A 24,449-nucleotide genomic window follows, 5' to 3' on the forward strand; every position below is an offset into this window, starting at 1 on the left:
AGGGTGGCCACTCTTGTACCATGATAAAATTCAAGTATAATTTCCGGTTTTCAAGGTGAACATTCAAAAAATTCAAAAGTACAAGCAGACGTTTTCTCTTTTTCAACCTTACACATTACCGCCACTCACCACCCACCCATATACACACACAAATGTATTAAAAATATAAATATTCCAATGTATCCAAAAATTCTTAAAAATATAAATATTCCAATGTATCTAAAAATTCTTAAAAATATAAATATTACAATGTATACAAAAATTCTAATTCAATTCGATACACAGTTAAAATATTTAAGTCGTGGAGTTTACATTATAAATTCAATAGGATTTGGATTAAAAAAAGTTGCAATTTTTCGTGAAAGTATAATGTCCATTGCATTTGCGAACACGTAATTCATGGATACAAATTCATCTAATTTATTCTATTAAAAGGTACCAGAATGTTATTTGAATACAACGATTGAAATGATGCCGTAATTACATTGTTTATATTAAAATAATCTGTAAACACAAAACACAGGTTCATATAGATTAAAGCAGAATTTTATGGATAAAATCAGACTATCATAATTTGTTCACTAAAATGGTACAAAGACATGCTTAGAAATATACTTATGCCTATGTAAGAAAGTAAGACTAGAAAACACAGACAAACACAGAAGGAATCAGGAAAAAAAGCATTTAATATATTAAGCAGAATCAAGCAAAACATGCATTATCTTTCACATGTACAGTCACGGGCAATTGTGCATTGTAGCACTCCCACTGAAGTAAATGATGCCACTACAACCCAGAAGTGCCTGTGACTGTACATGCTACACAGAGTTTCAGTCAAAAGTCACATGCATATGAAATAACAGTAGGGGATGCCATGCAACTGCTTGTGCTGTTCATGCAGGCAGTAAATAACTTTTACAAAGCAAGTCATGAATGTTACATATGTATACATTTGGCAATACACAAGAAAGATATAAGTGAACAGTAAAATGATTGGAAGATTTACTCGGTATGTTGCAAAAATACTACTATCTATAGTTAATTGCACTTTTTGAGAAAAGAGGAAGAGGCGAGAAAGTGTCTATTGAAGCAATAGGTACAACATTATGACATTTGCACAAAGACATAAGGCTTCTTTGCACCCGTAAATGAGCAAATTTTGCTCTGAAAGGAGACCCAAAAACTTTTTGCCTGAGAAGGGGAAGGGAGAGAGAGGGGGAGGGGGAGAGAGAGAGAGAGAGAGAGAGAGAGAGAGAGAGAGAGAGAGAGAGAGAGAGAGAGAGAGAGAGAAAAGAAGAGAGTGTCACTTTCTTCCTCTCTCTTTCCTTCTTCTGTTCTCTCTCTCTCTCCCTTTCTTCTTTCTTTCCCTCTCTCTCTCTTATCTCTCCTCTCTTTCTTTCTTCCAAGAGGGGGAGGGAGAGAGAGAAGAGAGAGAGAAAGAGAGAGAGAGAGAGAGAGAGAAAAGAAGAGAGTGTTACTTTCTTCCTCTCTCTTTCCTTCTTCACTTCTCTCTCTCTCTCTCTCCCTTTCTTCTTTCTTTCCCTCTCTCTCTCTTATCTTTCTCTCCCTCTCTCTCTCCTCTCTCTTTTTCTTTCTTCCGAGAGGGGGAGGGAGAGAGAAGAGAGAGAGAAAGAGAGAGAGGGAGAAAGAGAGAGAGGGAGAAAGAGAGAGAGGAAAGAGAGAAAGAGAGAGAATAGAGATAGAGAAGAGAGAGAGAGAAAGAGAGAGAGAGAGAAAGAGAGAGAGGGAGGGAGAGAGAGAAAGAGAGAGGGAGGGAGGGAGAGAGAGAGAAGAAAGAGAGAGTGAAGGATGTCTGATACTGGAGTAAGGAATAAGCCAGACTTTGAGAGTAATACAATGCAGGTAACTGCTTTTTAAAAGTAAAATATCATCAGGACACCCATTTCTCCCCACCCCTATCCATCTATGAAGTAGTTCCCCTCTTATGGGCCCAAAAATGAGTGGTAAACAAAGTCCCTTTAACATGCATTCACTAATTGGGGTGGAATCTACACTTTATGTGAAATCAACCAGCTCCCTTTCCTCCTTGAAAGAAGCATTCGAGTAGATAATGAGTAAGATGAGATGTTCTAGGCTTCATAATGGGCATACTGTCATTATTTCTGTGTGTTTTGTATGCATTGCCTGGAAGAAAACTGGTTCACCAGTCAATGTCTGGTTACAGCACTGCTCAATTGGATTCCTATGACTAATTAGGAAGCAAACATAAAAAATATAAAGACGTCTATGTCAAATTGATGAAATTATGAACGGTGTACACAAGTATCCACTCTTTAGAATTGCACCGAAAAGAAACTGTCCCCAAAAGATTGTCAAATACTTCCTGGAACAGAGACGAGAATGTAGATCTTTGCATATTTTCCCTATCACTTTGAAAAGATGATGCAAAATCGTTCTCCTACCAAAATCGTTTCTTCCTTAAATGCTTGTGACTACTGGATCGGATTCCACGGCAAGGTCACAACATGCAGATTTTAGTGCAAAACATGAAATTGCATACTACTCGAAATAATTTTCTATTTTGAAAACTAAAAGACTGGTAGTCACAAATGGTGCCTCGTTTTGTTCAGTATAATGTCATGCTAATAAAAAAACAACATGAAAAGTCAGAAATATTAATGTTTTGTCACATACATGTAATTGTGCCCTCTTTGGACACATACCTGTTTTGTGATGTCTGTGCCTTCTGGGCATGCAAGGGTTAAATTGAGCAACAATGTTAATTCAATACATCAAGGTTTGTAAATTAGATTATAGGAATGGGCCAATATGAAATTTTGGTCAATACCAATAAAGTACCAATATAAAATTTACCGATACTGATATTCTATCAATCTGATATAAAATTCCAAGTGAATCATTGACCTCCTTAATAAATGCATGTTTCAAGGTGAATGCAGTGCAAAACAAGTTGCATATTTAGACAATTACTCTTTTAAAAAGTAGGGCATGGGGATTATCAATAAAAATTACAACAGAATGGCAGAATTTTGCACTACCATATTTTAGAGATATCGAATTGGTAAAATAATTGGTATTTTACCGATATGCCTGCAGCAGCCAATACCGATCGAGTATCAATTAATCTGTCCCATCCCAATTATATTACTTTTTTTACGTATCAAGTTCTATCCGTTTAGAAGAAATAAATAGGGAAGTGCAATTTGATTGCTGTGACCAGAATTTGATATCTTTTGCGGCTTCTCTAAGAAGGCATTCACGACGCTTAGCTAATTGCATGTAACATACCAAGCAAACTACAATGCTACAACCAAGTTAAGCACATCACATACTACAGCCTCCTTCATCACTGTCATCAAATGGACAATCTACTTTTCCGTCACATCGTCTTCCATTGGAAATACACGATCCAACTTCACACTTGAACATTCCAATAGGACAAAGACGATTTGCTTTAGCACAAGAGAAAGAAGTAATAAATTGTTAGAAATCTACATAGTTGGTCACAAGACATTGTACCATTGTTTGAATAACATGCTGTAAGAACACATTATGAGATTTTATAAACACTAAGAAAACTAAAGGTTGTTAGTATACGCTGTTAGTAATAAGAAATATCTCAAAACATAAATATTGCAATAAATATTTGCTCTTAGGGCAGCTTTCAGGGAACTTTCAGACTGAAGTGGCACGAGACAAGCAATATGCAACAGGCAACAAGCCACACATGACACTTGTTGCTTGCATGTAACTCCTACTGGAGCAATTTTTCAATAGTGGATATCATGTTTGTTCCATCTAGTGGTTGTGCATGTGCTGTGAATGATCTTTTTCTCAGAATGGAGGTCACAATGGCATATGTCACTTCAGTGTGAAACACCAATGTCACATGTCACTTTGGCCTGAAAGCTGCCTAACGGTTCTTCTTCCACATGTAAATATACTGACTCACACATATACTACTTTAAGTGCTGCAAATCATAACCAATGCAACTATTTCTGACCCTCCTATCTCTACGAAGACCTTTCCGTCACAATGTACGCTGAAGAATATTTAATCCTTCATCACCCCTTTGTTTGACCCCAGTACAAGTTCTGATTAAACTTTAAATATTCACCAACAAGCAAATTTCTTCTATAAAGAGATTCAATTGACTGCACTTCGTGGAGCATGCTCAATGGCATCGTTGCCTTGTAATCAAGTTTTTCCAGGTTTGATGGCCGGTGGAGGTACATTGTACAGTGGTTCTGATCCCACCTTAAACTGTAGGTCCAGTCCAGTTTAGCCTATCTGTGCATAAAGTGGACTTTAAAACAACAATTCAAACAAGCACTTCACAAGCATGTACTCTATGTGATCAAAAGTATCCGGACACACCGCGAAACGTGTGTTTATCATAGAGGGCGACACAGTACTGCCATCTACTGCGTGGGACACATAGTCAGCGAACTCAGTAGTCTGCAGACAATGTGAGACAGCAGTATGAGATGGTCTGAGGAACTCGCAGACTTTCAACGTGGTCAGTTGGTTGGGTGCCACTTGTGTAGGAAGTCTGTGTGCGAGATTTCCACCCTCCTAAACATCCCTCTGTCCACTGTTTCCCATGTTATAGTGAAGGGATGTGTACAACCCAAAAGCGTGCAGGCCAACCTCCCATGCATCAGGATCTACTCCAAGCACCATTACTGTTTGGCACAAGATGCTGCAACTTGGTTTCCATGGCCGAGCAGCTGCCCATACGTCAAACATCACACAAACAAATGCAAGTGCAAGGAGCGTCGAAACTAGACCATAGAACAGTGGAAAACCGTTGTGTGGAGTGATGAATCACAGTACACAATGTGGCGATCCGATGGTAGGGTGTGAGTGTGACGAATGGCTAATGACCAACACCTACCAGCCTGTATAGTGTCGACAGTGAAATTCCGGGGTGGCGGGGTTACAGTGTGGTCATGTTTCTCCTGGAGGGGGCTTGGCCCCCTTGTTGCTTTACATGGCAATGTCACGGCACAAGCTTACGTTGACATTTTAACAGCTTTCATGCTGCCTACCATTGACGACCAGTTCGGGGATGACCATTGTGTCTTTCAACACGACCGAGCACCCTCCATACTGCAGGGCTTGTGGGGGGAGTGGTTTGACGACAACAACGTCGCCTGCGCAGAGCCCTGATCTGGATCCCATAGAACATCTCTGGGATGTTTTGGAATGCCGACTTCGTGCTAGACCACACCGACCCACATCAATACCTCGTCTCATTTTGGCGCTCTGCAAGGAATGGGCTGCCATTCCTCAGGAAACGTTCCGGCACCTGATTGAAAGTATGCCTGTGACAGTGAACGCTGTCATCCAGGCTAAGGGTGGGCCAACACTGTATTGACTGCCAGTGTTCCCGATGGAGGGTTGCCCAACCTTGTACTTTATTTTCAGGTGGGTGTCCGGATACTTCTGATCACATAGAGTATATGAAGACTAGCCTATGTGTTGCAAGATCATGTAATTCCCAGTATGGGTGTTGCTGTAAAGTGTTTCTGGAATAGAGATATTTTCGTGACAAAGTCGAACATTGTTGTCTATTTTCTTTATAATGACCTTGAACCGTCCTCTGTGCATGGCACCCTACGCATCAGTTCCCCTTGCCTACCCCTCGCTATGGGCCTGAGAACAGCATGTTCCAACACTAACATGCAGTTTTACATTTTCAGTAGTCAAATGCCTAAGCTTTGTTAAATTTTAGGTCTACCAGGAATATATAGCCAATGACATTTTAGTATTCTGAATTAGAGAAGAAAATTTTAGTAAATTTTCTGGCTGCAATGAGAAGAAAAAATTTATAAACACAACAAGAATAATATATTAGTGAATATATGTATCAGGAATTATTATTGTTTGTCAAGCAGAAAGAGGCATGAAAAGGTGCGAAGATCAAAATGACTCACCACCTCTGCCGGGGCAACCTGTTTCATCACTTGAATCGGGACAATCGATTCTTCCATCGCATTTCTTTGAACTTTCTAAGCATGTCCCATCGTTACACTCAAACTCATCCGCAGAACAAGCTACACAAGTCAAACACATATTAAAAAACAAATAAAAAATGTTACTAACAACAATGTAAGAAAACAAAAATAAACAAAAAGCAAACTAAATTCCTCATGATTGAATTTGAAAAGAGAACTAAATCTTAATAATTTGAAACTTTAGAGTAAAATAATGAAGCAACAAAAAGCAGTACACAAATGCCACGCTATATTCCTCTTAAATTAAAATACAAGAAAATTTCAGAAAAAATCGAATTTTAATAAAATAATAATCTACAGGCAATCTGTACACAAAATATTGCATAGAGTTTTAATTACGTAGTGTTCCATCTCATTCCTGGAAGAAAATAGTGAAATACTCCAGAGTGCTTATAAATTAAATGGATTGAAAATTGTGCTGCAATTTCCTCTTGGTGCTCTAACATACTGTAAAATTTAAGAATTGTTTTTACTGCATGCATTCAACTGATTTCTTTTTGGCTAAATTTACGATATTTTCCACTCTATAAAGCTAGCCTTTCATAAAAAAATCATATTTTATCCTACAGTTGTCTAAATATTACATTTTCACTAATAATAATAATACCAATTTCATTTTCCATGTAAATTTTACAACTTTTGGTATAATATCGACAGTTAACAATACATTTGCATTTACTGTTAATAACTTACGACAAAATTGTTCATCTTCTCTTCCTGTACAATCAGCTATAAGGTCACAGCGCCTGAAAAATTCGATACATTTCCCGTCATCGCAGCGGAATTCATCTTGCCGACATTCTCGAGGACCTGCAAAGAAAGGAAAAAGACAAATCCTTATTTTTGGTCTAGCGCTTGGGCAAGAAGCGACAACGTTTAAAGTTCCCCTCCCCAGAGAAAACACTAGGGAAAAAGGATTTTGTCAAAATAACCGTTCTGCAATGTGATTGCACACCGGTTGCTACGCCGTCCCGGGAGTAGTAAAATGCCTCGAGAACAAGGACATATTTAGGGAGAGAGTCCCCCCGTCCCAAACCTGAACCCCCCCCCACAAAAGTTTTACTAAGTACAAAAATAAAATAATGAAATAATATAACATAAGTCATACACCAAATGTTAGCCCTGTCCAAGTAGATATTTTTAAACATAGAAACAACAAACGGGGTGCAGTGTTGTTCATGCAGTGTTGCCAAATGTAAGTGAAAGTGTAAATTTATTTTTCCACAAAGCATGGAAAATTGCATGTCAAACATTCGTGCGGAAATTTGGACGTCAATTTCCACCTTGGGTAGGTGGACTATCTCGCCATCTATAGTTCAGAGAAGAAAACCGAACGTTTTCGCGTATAGCCAATCCTGAAATGCATCGTAAAGGCGTACCGGTCCAAATGGGTGTTTTAAAAAAATAATGAGGTACAGTGGCAACACTGTTGATGTTTGAAGGCAACAAAAGGTGTGTTTAGTGATGGTCTATGACATGGAAATACTGGAAACAGGAAAAAAAAGAAAAAAAAATGAAAATTACGGTGAAAAAAGTGTTACTTACCTACTCCTGGCAACCATGCAATGCGCGTAACAGGCAGTGTAGCTTTACAAAAGATGTTGAAAATGACAACCATTTTCCCTGAGGCACTCATCAACACGTTTTATCATGTTGGAAGCAACTTTATGCAAGGTTGATTGGTTTATATTGTTAATGGCTGTGCAAATGTTTATTTTTAGATCATCAAGTGTTCTTGGGTTATTAATGTAAACTGTTTGTTTCAAATAACCCCACTACACTGCCTGTTACGTGCATTGCATGGTTGCCAGGAGTAGGTAAGTAACACTTTTTTCACCGTAATTTTCATTTTTTTTTCCTTTTTCCAGTATTTCCATGTCATAGACCAACACTAAACACACCTTTTGTTGCCTTCAAACATCAACAGTGTTGCCACTGTACCTCATAATTTTTTTAAAACACCCATTTGGACCGGTACGCCTTTACGAGGCATTTCAGGATTGGCTATAGACCGTGTTTAAAATGTAAACATAAACATTGGTGAGCTCTTGGCCGGTCCCCCCGAAACTTCCGGTTCAGGCCAGTCCCCGTTGTTGCCAGTGCAGATTCACCGGCATATGAAGTAAGAAATGAGCGTTTGTTTTCATCAGTTGTGCGACGATAGTCAAGAAAGGTATTTGTTAAAGTTCTATATGAAGGAGTGGACGTCTAGAATCCGTCGGATGATCAACTGCAGAGCAGATTATTGAAATATGACGTGCCTTTGTGGCCGCCAGTTGTATAGCACACCAGGGGCGGCGCCAGAAATTTTCGATCGGGTGGGCAGAAGCTCCTTATTGATGGATTAGGGTGGGCAGTATAAATGTAAGACCATATATAGTATATATGTGTATCTAAGGCGTATGCATCCCCCTCTCTCTTACACTCCCGATTTTCCTCTTACTTCTTTTCCCTTTCCTTTTCTTGTTTTCCTGTTTATTATTTCTAATCTATTCTCGCATGTTGTTCCATTTCCTTTCGCTTTGTCTCTGATGGACACAATTATTACAAGGAAGAGTTTACCCATGCACAGCCATACCCCAGCCATACATCCTAATCACATTCTTTCATGCATGTTAATAGTGAAATAAATGTGAATTAGGTTTAAGCTTGTGTTGCAAATGGCAAATGCATATGAAGTCATACAACATGGTTGCTTGACCATTTTTAAAAAAGTTTATTTTTTGTGTGGTGTGAGCCTCATATGTTGACAGTTCAGAACCACTCTTATTTTATTTTTACTATCACCGATTTGAAGATGGCGGGCATTCTTTTATCATGGCGCGCGTCATTTTCTCCATTCGTAAGCATCAGCGGTAACTTTTTTATCTCAGCTGTGGTAAGTCCTACGACAATTAGACAAAATCTGTGATGTTAAGCACATTATAGGCTACAATTATATTTGTGTATTTTTCTAAATATTATTTCTTCATAATGAATTTTAAGGTCAAAATTGTGTATTTTAATCGCTCAAAATGACATTTTCGGACATTTTTTTGGGGGTGAAGGCAGTTGGTTTGACACTTGAATTTTTTTGTGCAAGTACCTGTGTACCAATAGAGTATGTCAAAATTATTTGAAGCTTGAGACTTTAATATTTATTTTTCTACAGGGTCATAAACATGTACTTTTTGTTAAAAAAATTCCAAGTTCAGGGTTAAATATCTCTGGTGGGCAGTTGTTTAAAAATCTCAAATTTGTACACAATACAGTACTCCATGATAAGTAACTTCAGTAAAAATTTTGAGTTTGAAATTTAATTGGTTTAAGAGATACAAAACTCGTGAAAAATTCAATATTTTGTATTAAATATGGTATGCCTAATTTAATATTTTATTAACATTTTATGTTAAAATTTTGCAAATTGTAATTTGGAATGTCAATGAACAACATTTCAATCCTGAAATGGATTTACAATAAAGTATATATACGAGGGCATGCTGAAAAGTAAAGCATCTTACGTTTTTTATTTTCTTTCTTACTTTGTAAACGCATTTTGGATTTTGAGCAACCATACATTGCACTTATAAGACTTCCCAGCTTCTCCATTGAAGGTTTCAAACTTCTATCGCCAAGGGATGCTGAACTATTGCAAGGAAACTGGCAGCATGTAACCATGCAATGTCGGTGGACTGCCTGAAGTAGCGTGCCGTGATAGAGTTTCTAACCACAGAAAATGTGCTACAAATTGACATTCATCTGAGACTGAGGGCATTTTATAGGGATGAATGTATAGACATCAGTACTGTGCGATCTTGAGTTTATCATGTTCTTAAAGAAAACCCCCAGCTGAAGAAATCTCAGCTATGTGAGAGAATGGAGTGAAAGGCGGCGAACTGCAACTGATGGAGGTCATCGGAATCGTGTTCAGCTTGGGGTTTCTTTACAAGCATGAACAGCACTCAATAGCAAATGAACAATTCTGTAGCTTTTTCCATACATAACTGGTTTATTAAAATTTATTCACTGCAGTATTGTAGTGATTATTGTGATTCCTTCTTATTAGTAGAATAAATATAAAGTTGATATTTCGCATACCATATTGATATTTGAAGATAACAAGTATATAAAAATTGTAATGAAATAAAAAAGGGACACTTCTGGAATTTTAATGCCGAGCTAATTAAAACTATATTATACTCTCTAGCATACTTAAACCTGAAGGTTTATGGCTTCAGCAACAGAAGCCTTCCATCTGTCCCTATTCAGGGCAAGATCAATCCAATCTTTTCGATCCTTGCCGATTTATTTTAGGTCCATCTCAATGTCATCCCTCCATCCTCGTCTTGGCTTTCCTACTGGTCTCTTACATTCAGGTTTCCCAACAAGAATCCTGTAAACTATTTTTTCCTCTGCCATTCGTGTCACATGGCCTGTCCATCTAAGTCTTCTTTTAAATTATTCTAATAATAATAATAATAATTAAAAAGTCAAAATAATGTATTGTGTTGCCGGAGGAAGTAACGCTAAGATGATGATTTTATTTGTTTATTTAGAGATTATTTTAACCATACCCAGGCAGGGATTTATATACGTATGTAGAGGCCCGGAGCTGCAGTCCTCAAGTTCAACCTAAATTCTGATCTAATCTTGATCATACCCTGCATAATTTTGAGCCTCCTAAGCCTACTAACTGCTTTTAATCATGAAAGTATTCATTTGATCACAGTTTTTGTTTCAATAGCTCTAGTATTTACTTTCACTTTCTAATGACAAAATTGGCTTTTTATGGGTTGATAATATGTGACTATTCCTAGCATAGATAATATTCACAAGTAAAATATACATGTTATGAACACCAGAATACACTTACTTATAGAATTATTCATATATCTCCAAGTAAATGTACTTATTGAATTAGATTGGGTGGGCAATCAGGTGGGCACAGGAATTTTTGAGTGGGCGCTTGCCCACCCGTGCCCACCCCTGGCGCCGTCCCTGTAGCACACTACGTACATACGTACAAGTATCTCATGTACATGCACGACGAACGTTTAGATATATTCAATTATTTTGTAAATGGAAAAGTGAGGGAAAGATAATTCTATAAAACTAATGATATTATTATATTATAAAGTATGCTTAAGTGAATCTTTGCCAACAAATGTGCAGAAGTAATAACACATAACAAATGCTAGTAAATATATGTGCTTTCAACGTCGCCTTTCCGCCTGAAGGATTTAGGCCACTTGCACGAATTTACTTCAAGCAAACAGGGGAGTTTTCAGACTTAAGCGACAAGCGATATCAGGATTTCGCACAGCAGCATTCGATCTAAAGCAAACCATTCACCAGTCACGCTTCTGCAAATTACAGGCCGGGGGAACACAATGCACGGTATTGATAAAAGGGCCCAGTCCGAGCGACAAGCGACACCTGCAATTTGACGTTCGGAAAGTGTTGTTTATTTTTTAATGTTGGTTTCCAAGAGACACGTATCGCTGCAGTCTGAAAACTTCCTTTCGAACCAATTCGCCACGAGAAAATGCACGTGTCGCTTGGACTGGACTGTTGTTTTCTCAGTACCATACATCGTGTCGCCTCACTCTATTGTAATCGTATGCAAGGTGAATTGTTTCCTTTAGAGTAAAGAGGCTGTTGCTTGTCGCTTCGGTGGGTAATCTCCGTGCCACTTAAAATAAAGTGAATCCTCAGTGATCAATGAAATTTTTCGAACCGAAGCGACACGACAAACTGCACGTGTCGCTCAGATTCCCAATGGCGTGTATTGTGCCGCCCGAGACTTGATTTCACATGAGCGGTATATGCTTATTTATAGACTAAATGGGCCTGTGTCGCTTGTCACTACGGTACGAACCACTGCTGTCGCGTGTCGCTTCGGTTTGAAACCTCACTAAGAGGCGTGCTTTTCACCACAACACAATACGCAGATAAACGATCAACATGTAACAAAATGCAAGTCGTACAAATCCTTTCCGGATACCAATCCTTTCTCGTTCTGCTTGTGTCAACAGGTTTCGTCTCTCTACGTCCTTCGGAAACCTACGAAGTGATACTTGACTCAATAAATTTGTTCCCGATCGAACTGTACAACTATATGCTACACAGCTGACTCCCTATTTCCTTGTAAAAGAATCTCCACTTTACCCTTTCATATTAACGTCCATAGCACTGTAAGCGTAACCGGATGTTCGAGGGGGACCAGACGAGTGCGCATGCCCCGCAGTTGCTCCGCCTTTAACACCGTCTATACGCGAAAACGTTCGGTTTTCTTCTCTGAACTATAGATGGCGAAATAGTCCACCTACCCAAGGTGGAAATTGACGTCCAAATTTCCGTACGAATGTTTGACATGCAATTTTCCATGCTTTGTGGAAAAATAAATTTACACTTTCACTTACATTTGGCAACACTGCATGAACAACACTGCACTCCGTTTGTTGTTTCTATGTTTAAAAATATCTACTTGGACAGGGCTAACATTTGGTGTATGACTTATGTATGTACAGGTTTCGGTTACAAAGTAACGCCACTCTTAATTCCCAGTTGCGCCGTTCGTGGGACACCCTGTATATTAATTTCAATGTTATTAATACTTTAAAACATTCAATACTTTTTATTTTTATTGTTATTATTATTACTATTTTGAAACACTTCGTTCGTACCCCTCCCCCCCCCCCAAAAAAAAATATTTCTAGATACGTGCCTGCTAGAGAAGGTTTTCTCAGAATGTTCTAGGCAACAAAATTCATAAATTATGATAATCTTTAATACAGTGTTTATAATTTGGAACGTAGGCCTACACTACAAACTTCCACGGTCTGTAGATAGATGGCATCAAACACGGCCAGCTTCATTGAATGCTCCGCCCTCCAATAAAGCTGGCCATGCACCAACTGTTCATTAACGTTTCTCGAGTACTTTCCACCCTGCGTATATGCAGCCACGCATCACAGATTCAGTGTTTCTACATTTTTATGCGTAGGATGGTATTTGGAGAGAGTTGAGCTCAGACCACCCCACATTGCTTGCTAATTTTTTGTTCTTTGGGGAGGGAAAGTCCCGTACATACAGGGTGATTCAAAAAGGTCTCTCCAACTTTGTAAGCGCGGAATGCTTTCGTGGTTAGGTTAGGCTTGTTAAATTTAAATCTATTAGCGTAAATATAATACATTTAGCCTAACAACTAAAGCATTTAGCCTGGCGACAGAAGACGAAATACAGCCAATACGAACCAAGAAGGTATCTGAGCGACGCTCGCTCGTTGAGCAGACAGATCATTTACTTGACGCTGTGTGCTCATTGATCAAAATATCAGTGCCCTTGAATAATCTGTGATCAATGTGGCTGCATCGAATGGTCAAGATTTCAGTTTGAAAAGCTGTTAATTATGGAAATAATTGATCTGGACACACAAAACTGTCCACAAGTTTCCAAAACTACGGTGTATATTTGGAATAAACACAACTTCGATTCTTAATACAATTACAAAAACTGGAATATTATATTACCCTCCGACTTAAACTTCCTTTGTAATTTCACTATATCGCAAAACGTTCATCAGAAATATTTCCTCATTGGACGACAGCCCGCATCCTCGCACAGTTCTTCCTCTTCTCACTCTTTCCTCACGAGATCGAAACACAAAAACGCTATATTCTGTGGCTCAGACCTGGGGTGAGCAAAGGTTCAAGTTCGCTCATCGATCAAGTGAGCAACGCTAGCGGAGCAACGCTGTGAAGTAGCTGAGCCATAACGTTGCTCGCTGAGGGAGATACTGGACGCGGCCCTACATCTCTTGGGAGAAGTAGGGAAGGAAAGGTTTTCTCCGGACTTATTCCGCAACTTGTTTTTATATCCTTTGAAAGTTTATATTTTATGTAATAAATAACAATGTGTATTTTAATATATCCCTGTTGTGTGTTAGTGTATAAAAGCTGGTTTGGGCAGTGGGATCCATACGTATTACCCTGCAAATTGTCCATCACTATGTTCGTGCACTTTATATTGACCCAATAAGAGCTTCAACGGGGGGGGAGTTATTTCTAAAACTTTCTCCAAATTCACATTACCATTGTTTTATTACACTTTAATTAAATAATAATACTCATAATTGATTAATAATACTTATAATTAATTAATTAGTTGAATTACTACTAAGAATACTACTAGTACCACTACCACTATTAAGTAGTAGAGATCTATATAAATATAGTATTTATGAAAGCAATAGATTGAAGTTAGTTTTTCTAGGTTGTTTTTTTTTTTGTTTCTTTGTTACGAAATAATTGTCTAGTTAACGAGGTGAGACATTTTAAGTGTGAAGGAAATCCATAAAAACAAAAACATATATTTAAATAAATTGAAATAGTCAAAGTAAGGAACTCATCCAAGGAGCAGCGGTAGTCTGGTCGGTAGGGTGTCTGACAACCACTCAGGAGATCCGTGATCGCTTCCTGGAATTGATTGTAATTTTTCCGGCTTTGTCCCCGCATAAATGTCCCCGATAATTCACATCTGGATTGTCTCGCTGTTCTTACAAACAAAACATTTTACAATAGTTAAAATTGTTGTAAATTGAATTCAGAAATTCAAATGTGCCGCGGTAAACAATGGGAAGGAGGTCTGGTTACAGTGTGGCTATTCTTGTCCGCCTAGTCTTTGTCTATACATTAGCCACTTACAACGAACAAAGAACTTTCTTTAGTTAATGCTCATTCTTCACACACAAAAAAAAATACATGTTCATTGAACATTGTTGCAGATGAGATACAAAACAACTTTTTTCTCTTTTAAATCAAAGGTGCTCTCATATTTTATTTTCAAGAATTCTGTTTATTTTCAAGGCATTCACTCTGAAAGACGCGTGAGTTTTTGATGTGCTTTTGTCAGTGCTGCATGGGTATAATAATTCAAATTATTATTATTTTTATTATTATTATTAGTAGTAGTAGTAGTAGTAGTATTGTCGCAATCCTTGACTGTGATAAATCGGCCATTTTTATTTTTTTCCATAGAATTCTTCATATTTCAAAAGCTCAAGGGGGGGGTTAAACCCCGTAACCCACCCCTTGCGTACGCCACTGCTCAAAACAAGCTGTTAACAACAGGGTTGTTAAAGGTCCAGGAAAAATAAATTCAATTCCGGTCCAGCAGAGAAATTCAGCAAACTTAAATGGGTTCTGGACCGCAAAGAACCTTTTTATACGAGGGAGAATCAAATGAAAACCGCAATTAATTTTTTCCCACTATTTTAATGCAGGGATTATGTTTAGTTGTACATTATTTTTCTATATAGTCCCCTCCCAGTTCAATGCACTTACGCCATCGGATAGGTAGTGCTTCGATACCGCGTGAGAAAAATTATTTCGGTTGACTGTGTAGCCACTCGTGCAATGTCTATTGGATGTCTACATCAGACTTGAAACTCTGCCCTCTTCTAATGGACCAAAGATGTGGAAATCAGATGGTGCCAAATCTGGTGAGTATGGCGGATGTTGTAGTCACTTGAACCGTAGGTCGTCGATGGTTTTCATGGTTGCACGAGCAGAATGAGGACGGGCGTTATCATGTTGAAGCAAAACACCTGCACTCAGCAATCCCTTTGCTTTGTGCTTATCGCTGGCCTCAAATTGTTCTTGAGAAGCTCAGTGTAGGTGGCACTAGTCACTGTCGTACGTGGGGGCATGTAGTGTTCCAGAATAGGACCTTTCTTATCCCAGAATAAAGTCAACATAACTTTCCCTGCAGAGGGCTGGCTGCGAAACTTCTTTGGTTTCGGCGAAAACAAATGTCGCCATTCTTTGCTTGCACGTTTCGTCTCCGGTTGAAAATGGTGCACCCAAATTTCATCCCCAGTGACAATGTGAGCTAGGAAATCCTCACCCTCCTCTTCATAACGCCTCAGCAGCTCTTGACAAGCATCAACCCGACGGACTTTCAGTTCCTGCGTCATCTGTCGAGGAACCCACCCGGCGGACACTTTTCTGTAGCGGAGTTCGTCATGCACTATGTGTTGTACTGAACCGAAGCTCATATTCAGCAAGGAAGCCATTTCAGCCAGGGTGACACGCCGGTTTTCCTGAATAAGCCGATCTTCTGCGGCTATGGACTCCTCTGTCAGAACTCGCTGAGCCTGACCCGGACGGGGAGCATCAGTCAATAAAGTCGTACCTTCTGCGAATTTCTTGCACCAATCGTAGACTTGCCGCTGTGACAGACAGGCGTCTCCATACTTCGTCTGCATTCTCAGATGAATATCAATAGGTTTCACACCTTCACTCCATAAAAATAGAATAGCTCCACGCTGTTCCTGCTTGGTGCAACTGCGTAGTGGTGCCGCCATCTTGAATCAGCTGTTACTCACATCCAACCCCACCTACCGGCACTGCTTCGTACTACCAGTTCGGAAAGACGTCAAGGACTGTGTCTGCAAATTTTCAAACGCCTAGAAAGAAAAACAGATTTTTAATGCCACTTTTGCGGTTTTCATTTGATTCTCCCTCGTATGTAAGGTATTTCAATTTCAGCGCCCAGGACGAGAATGATTCTCACACTCCCTGCACCGAATTTGCAACCCCCTCCCTTCCCCTAACTACATGTAGCTGGCATACTCTCTTCTGTTGAATCCTATGAAACGAAAACTTAGCATTCAACAAATGTGGCTAATAAAAGGACAGTAGGTTGTGCATCCCACACCATCTTCATTGAAGCAGTGGGTGTGATTGTTTACATCTGCAAAATCTATTGTAATTTAAGATAACTTTAATAAGACATTAGTTTCCTATTAAATTAACATGTAAGTGCTATATTTTATTCCCGACGAAAGGAGGTGAGAAATGGAGGAGAAATAACAGGTCCGTCTAATTTCTATGTTCCAGGGGCCTAGGGTGACAATGACAACCACCCTCGCAGCTACGGCTCCATTTCTTACTAGTCCAATTTGATATAATTTTAAAATCTTATCTAACAGTTGGGCTGAAAAGTTCGTAGGCTGACTCATAGATGGCGTTACTAGAATTAAATCCACGTGATTTTTACTTAGTACTAACCTTCAAAAGATACGTGTATAAATTTCACAGCTGCCGGATAATTAGTTCGTGAGATATAGCATTGTGAGTGAAGCAGCTTTTGTTATTGTGAAAAAATGGATAAAAAAGAATTTCGTGTGTTAATAAAGCATTGCTTTTTGGCGAAAAAAAATATTGTTGAAGCCAAGGCTTGGCTTGATAAACATTATTCGGACTCTTCACCAGGAAAATCAACCGTCGAGAAGTGGTTTGCTAAATTTAAACGAGGCGAAATGAGCATCGAAGACGATGCACGCAGTGGACGCCCCAAAGAGGCTGTTACCGACGAAAACATCAAAAAAGTCCACAAAATAATTTTAAATGATCGTAAAGTGAAGTTGATCGAGATAGCTGAGACTTTAAAAATATCAAAGGAACGTGTTGGACATATTGTGCATGAATATTTGAACATGCGAAAGCTGTGTGCAAAATGGGTGCCGCGCGTGCTCACAATCGACAATGCACCGTGTCACAAATCAATGAAAACGATGGCAAAATTATATGAATTAGACTACGAATTGCTTCCCCATCCACCATATTCTCCAGATCTGGCCCCCAGTGACTTTTTCCTGTTTGCAGACCTTAAAAGAATGCTCGCTGGAAAGAAATTTAGCACTGATGAAGAGGTAATCGCCGAAACTGAGGACTATTTTGAGGCTAAAGAGAAATCGTACTATAAAAATGGCATCGAAAAATTGTATGACCGCTATAATCGTTGTATCGCCCTCGAAGGCAACTATATTGAATAATAAAATCGAATTTTGTCAAAAAAATATTTTTTACTATGTTAGCCTACGAACTTTTCAGCCCAACTGTTATGACTGTAGAAGTACGTACATTTTTACCCCATGCTGTTACCAACGCGAGAGAGAACAAAACATGCATGCAACATTCACACACAGGTAGACATCATTCTTTGTTATTCCTTCTTTGTATGTGTTTATGATATTATTCTTAGTAAAGTATGTTTGAAGTCCAAACTAATTGCTTATCTTTCTTGCTATAACACAAACTCTTACCCGCGAAAAATTTTAATAGAACAAGATCGTTGGTGGGAAAGTGGGAGATTCTCCTACCGCCATGGGAATTCGTAACCTGAATGTGACCACCAACGTATCCTTATAATGAAGAACATGTCTGAATGTGAATTAATCAGAAAAAGAGGACATTTTCTCATCAAGACTGCAGTTCGAAAAAAGTCAAAACAGGGAGTAAATATGGTGAACTGTCCCGACCAAATTCGAACATTTAGTAGCTTCGCATCAGTGGCGTAGCATGGGCATTTCGGGTGGGAACGCCAAGTCCGAAGGAAGCGTCGGCCCTTTCTTGTTTAATAATTTACTTATGGTATTAGTTGCCACAGGCATTGTTCATTTGCCTGAAGTCAGCTAGATTTTTAATAAAACATCATCCATGCATGTTTTAGCTAGAAAATTAGATGCCTCACTATGCAACAAATGTTTTGAACTCTGGTGTTGTATACCTTTTTTTTATACCCTTCTGCATGACGCAAGTCATTAAAAACCTACCTGAATCACAAGCGCCTCTGCACAACAGTAATAATAACAAAAAAATAGTTTTGCGGGTTAAGTGGTAGAGCAGGCACAGGCTGAACTTCTACCACGAGGACTTCACCAACTTATTTGACAAAAACTGTGTTGATCTTTTAGTATTTAATGCACATCGCTGTTCGTGCGATAAATTATACAATGAAGTGGCCATTAAGAAGTGGTAATTTGAGTTTGGTAAAGTTACGTCAGTCAATATTGCGTATTGTAACATCACATAGCACGAGTAGGAATTCTACCGCTGTCGCCTGCTTCAGAGGGCAGGAAGGGTCACATGAACCAATCACGTAGCATAGCCCTCTGCTCCGTACGCTGGCGTATGAGAGAGCATTTACGCCCGTACTGTAGAGATCCAAGCTTTCCCTCAAGAAAGGCAGCAAGGAATATAGAGTTCTTTACGCCGAACCTGCTCGGCGTACGGCCAGTAAAGGCAATGAAAAAAAATGCTAGAACGAGTGTTGTTAGTGGAGCGTTGCAAGCGGATCGCGAAAAATAGCTATTATAATGCCATGAAGGTCAAACATATATGAAATTAGTCAAGATTACTTTATATTTACAGCATTTACGCATTTTTGAAATGTTAAATCTGGGAACGCCGGGCGTACGGGAGTATTATAACGCTACGCCACTGCTTCGCATAAATGGTTATAAAACTAAAATTACTGAAAAAAGTAGACAGCAGACTTCTGGAGTCTGCCTCTCTCCAGAGACAACACATTCATTTACACAGGAAGAAAATCTAAATTCTTGCAAAATCTTAAAAATTATCTGTTATTTTTGTAGGTTTGCATCAAAATATTTCATGGCTCGAGGGGAAGGGGGGCATGGCCATCTTGCCCCCGTGGCGTTATGTACAGTAACTCTTCAACAAGGGAGTTTTTGAACTTTGACCACGAGAGATTTATTCCCTGCGCTACATTTTCTACAACCGCAGTGTGACTTCCAACGTACTCGCGAACATTTTTAGAAGGCAACTTGATCGGTCAACCCTGGTTCAAGAATTGTAAATATATTCAATCCCGGACTGGGAGAGAAAAGCAGCAAACGTAAATGTGTTCTACACAGTGTATAAACTTTCCACATTTAAATCATTTCAATTCTGTGCACGAACCTTTTTTCCGGATCAATTTAAATACGATCCAGGTTGACAACTTCCGCACCAACATACATAAAAATTAAGTAGGGTGACCAGATATTTGTTGACCAAAAAGAGTATAGTCTATAGGTTGAAGGTGTGCATGCATTTTGCTCTTTCACGAGGAAATTATGCAAAATGAAAACTTCCTTTTTATTTTACACTAATTTTGCACACAAAACTATATTTTGTGACCACATAATATCTATTTTAATATTCTGATGCAATTCTTGAATATTCTAAAGCAAATTTATTGGTATGTTGATGCATATAATTGGAGGAGAATATTTACACACCAATATTGGTCAATATTTTGAACAAATTTTAATTATTGAAATTTTCAAGTATCTGTATCGGTGGGAATCGGTAAGAGTATCGGCATTGGTATCGGTTCAAAGTGGTATCTCCTCATCCCTAATCATTATCATTAAATTCCAATGAATTTGAAATATGTTTTGCTTGTTGATGGAATACGAAAATGACTTTTGTTTATAGGAAATTCCGGAGTCAAGGCGTAAATACTTCAGTTTGTTGACATCTTGACGTTTTCCGTTCTGTGGATTTTAAGGCATTTTTACGCGTAAAATAACGAATTAAATTAAATAGCAAGGAAAAGAGTATTTTTCGGGATTTTTGCAAATTGAAAAGAGTATAGAGTATATGAACCTCTAAAAGAGTATAATACTCTTAAAAATAGTATGTCTGGTCACCCTACACAGGATCTGAAACAAAGATTAAAGACAATAGTCATGGACAATTTGCCGGGCAATACTAGTGGATCCTACTGTACTTTCCCGTTCGGTGTGTGTACTGTATTGACAAAACAGAAACATGGCAACACTTTGCTCAACGAATTTCTCTCTGTCTGACGTAAAATTCACGAAAAGGTGACGCCTTGTGTCGTACGTAATTCTTGAAGAGTAGGGATAAAATATCCATTACCGAGCATTGTGTCTGTGAGGGACATAAAAACGCGTCGAGTGCTCGGGTGAATTGTCCCATGATATCATGTTTCGTCAACTCAGTTGGGCGTAAATGCAAATGAACCACGGTGTTGTTTTGATGGAGGGGACTTCTGCACAGGAACAAATTGTGACCCTTCGCAGAGATGTTTGCTATAATGCTGCCGTTCTGTAAGTTGGTATTATGCATTATTTTCACTGCCGGACCGACCACAAGAAATATAGGTCGGGCAGCAAAACAAATTTGAAGACAGTGGTGTCTTCTTGATTGGTCAGTTGATCGACGTATTGCATAAATACAGGGTGTCCCAATAAAATGTACACTTCGAATGATCATAAAGTCAGTGCATTATTAATAATTCTGTTTATTTTCAAAATTTAACAATCTATAAACATTAACAATTTTCTTTATCAACATCTGTATTCAAACTGATGACCGTTCTGGTCAAGGTACTGATGGAAAAGGGAAGAAATGGAATCGCAAACATCAAGAATCATCATTTCATTAGTTATTTTGTGCATTCTCGTTCAGTGGCAGTTTCAAATCATCGACTCTTTCCGGATCTGTACAGTTTCTTTTATGTTTTCCTATACACCATGTCTAGTGGCGTGAGGTCTTCAGTTCGGCACATTTTGCCAAGTACCACTCACTCACAAAACTGCACTCTCTTCCAATGCAATGGACACCTGATTTTGAAATTCCATTTGAAATGTGCATACGTTTTCTGGGACATCCTGTATTACCGGGCAAATCGTCCACAAGCATGTGCATTCACCGTGTTTTACACGATGTGGGGTTCAAGAATTTAATCGAAATTGCAACGAAGCCGTTGACAATCTCTTCACCAGCATCAGAACAATTCTTGCAATTTGCAAACACCTTGCATGTACTGCCGTGGTTACGCACTAGGGTGCCAAGGGTCCCTGCACGCTTGAAAGGAAGGAACAACAAGACAACTGTATCAGAATCGTGCCGAATATTCTAGTTTTAAGGCGCGTTCAACTAAACAGCTACTCAACGAACCCAAGTTGACTTCGAAGAGAGACATTCTATGTGGAGTTTCATTGACGTCACATAAATCTACGGCGAATCACTATTACATACCAGAATATGTACTTTCTTCATCGGAATGCCGTCTGCTAATTCAAAACCCAGATCGGCTTGTTTTATGCTCATTTGTCTCAAATATAGCATGCCGCTCTCTGACCATTGGACATTTACTGCTCCGTTGAACTGATCAATTTCAATTAGCTTCGACTCAAAACGACCTCAATCGCTTGCCTCGGCAGCGCTTTCGACTAACTGATAGAGAATTCCCTCCCTTCCTTTACAAATGCGCGCGCAAACAATTGTAATGATGAGAGTAGCCAGGCAAATTGTCCATCGCTTTTTTCATTCATTTTTCTCTTGCATCTTAGGTATTTTGTACAGTGGGATGCGCAAGTATTGTTCGGCAAATTGTTGTTGACTATTTTCATTAATTACTATCTTGCATTCTGAATGCTTTTAAGAAAAATATATATATATTTTTTTTGCGTATGCTGGTGCAGAAGTTGGAAGGAACTTGTTTGGAGTTTCTTTTTCAATTCCCGAAGCTCTCGCTGAATAAAACAAAGAGAATAAACATGGTCGTGGACAATTTGCTTGGTAGTAATGCATATGCATCCCACTGCACTTGTGCTGATGCAGACTATCAACTGTTTCGTTGAGGTTTTGCTTCAATTCTTGAATATCGCATTGCATAAAGCAAAGGGAAAAAATGATGAGCAAATTGTCTCGCAAATAAACTGAATCATCTTATTATTCATATTACAAAGGGAAAGACATTATAAATATAACGTTAAGATAAACATGGAGATTTAATAATATACCTGTAACATACAGAGGCGTCTTTTTTCTATACGTGTTTATGAGTGATTCTTTCCGCACCACGAAACTAAAAAATGGTTATCTTGGATATGGAACGTGAGTTTACCAATATACACCCAAAGGTTCAATATATTAGCTTCATTTTCTCGCAATATTTTTGCCACTTGCTAATCCTACTATAGTTACATTACATTCTTGAAGTACATATTTTCCCATTTTTTGGCGCAAATGGATCCTCCATCCGTGGATAAATTGAAATGTCTGTTGAGCCGATCACAGTTCGGGAAGGGCGACCTCAAGATCGATAACACACATTACATTTAAGTTCCCAATTACATATAATTAGGCAACACATGTACACAAAAAGACGTGAATAGAAAGTAAGTATGAGTTAGTGTCCCGAGCAGAGGAGCAAAAAAGGCCGAACGCCATCCAGCCAACAACTCCTCTTCTACACAAACAAACAATTTACATAAATAATTACCGTTTCAGCCCCAATATCCATTGTCTGTATGATATTCAGAAGTAGGATATACAAAACATGACTGCACCCCCCAATATTACAGTCCTTCTCTCGCGCTGCGACGCCAAAGGTCCCGGGTTCGAATCCCGCTCGGGCTTGGTTGTTTGTGAATGTCCATTCATTACTTTCATCATTTCATCACTCATCCCAATCTTCGCAAATTAGCCAAGAGGCACAAAACGCGAAGTAAAATAAACTAAATCAAATCAAAATCAAATCCAGACCTTCTCAACTATTTTTTTCTGTGGTCACTGATTTATGTTAATTCTATAGGTCTTTTTTTTTAGATTTTTTAGGTCATCAACTTCCCAGCCCTAATAGTAATAACGAATTCTATTTTCGAAGGCAGATGAACAAAATAAACTCAAAAGTACCTTATAAAAGTTTCAAATAGATTCCCCAACACTTTATCTTGGCTAAAAATTAATGTGTAACAGTATATAAAAACTTTGTGTCAGCTTCAATCTTTTCGAAAACAAAAGTTCCTTTTCCATTTTAATGTTTTAAAAAGTTTGAAGCAGGCAAAAGGCATATAGATGCAAAAGAGGCCGTGGATAATTTTTCAGTTTTCTTCTTCGCAAGAGCTGAACTTTTACGTTGGTTGAGGTTATCCGAGGCCGTCAAGTTTAAATATGTTGCGAAAATCTTTTCCAAACCAAATATCATACTTCTTCGAACCGAACCGTGCAAAAATCATTCGAATGGAAAAACTAACTATGAAATTCAGGTAGAGAAATGAGTTCACCCACCAGGTGGCAGCAATGTTCGTTCCGTGCCATTCTTTTATTTCCAGGAAAGAAAAAACGATCAGTCTTCCTCGAATCAACGTATGCTGAAAGAGTTCTTTTTATCCTTCTTTCCGGAATAAAGAGTGAAAAAGTTCCGAGAAGAAAGAGAAAAGAAATGAGCTTCACCACCCATCCTCTTTCATTCCTGCTTGAATACAGAATAACGCAAGGGAGAGACAGTTGCTGAAGAATGTTTATCACAACGCCTTTCTTTGTAGGTCACAAACCAAGGCAAAATGAGAATGTTTTGCATTTTTTCGCAATTAACAATGACTTATTTTTTTTCGTTCTTCAACAAAAGGCAGCTAATTGCACCATTAACATGGCTAGTTAATGTTTCCTTTATATCATTTTTTCCTTTCCTCTTGATGTAGTCTTACGGGTCAGTGAGTTTGAAGAGTTCAATTCGCTACACCGCATTAGACCACACAACAAACCTAGAAGTATTTTTATTGTCACTACACTTGCAGCATGAAGATGGTAGGGTGACCAATTGCTTTTTATGACCAACCCATTACACAAGTTCCTGTA

General features: G+C 38.6%; 1 protein-coding gene across 19 annotated transcripts in view; it reads right to left on the reverse strand.

Moving 5' to 3' along the window:
* trol (terribly reduced optic lobes) overlaps window positions 1-24,449 on the reverse strand; it is a 1,072,318-nt gene that overhangs the window by 336,323 nt on the left and 711,546 nt on the right. For 17 of the 19 annotated variants that reach the window (XM_083114888.1, XM_083114892.1, XM_083114884.1 and 14 more), the window contains 2 exons: window positions 6,697-6,813; window positions 5,923-6,042 (listed from right to left, as the gene is read on the reverse strand). In XM_083114888.1, the coding sequence (XP_082971014.1) occupies window positions 5,923-6,042; window positions 6,697-6,813 (237 nt within the window). The remainder of the gene's footprint in view (window positions 1-5,922; window positions 6,043-6,696; window positions 6,814-24,449) is intronic. The other 2 variants (XM_083114893.1, XM_083114886.1) reach the window with 1 other exon arrangement.

This window comes from Lepisma saccharinum, chromosome 29, assembly GCF_977018435.1.
Source record: "Lepisma saccharinum chromosome 29, izLepSacc3.1, whole genome shotgun sequence".
Lineage (NCBI taxonomy): Eukaryota > Metazoa > Arthropoda > Insecta > Zygentoma > Lepismatidae > Lepisma > Lepisma saccharinum.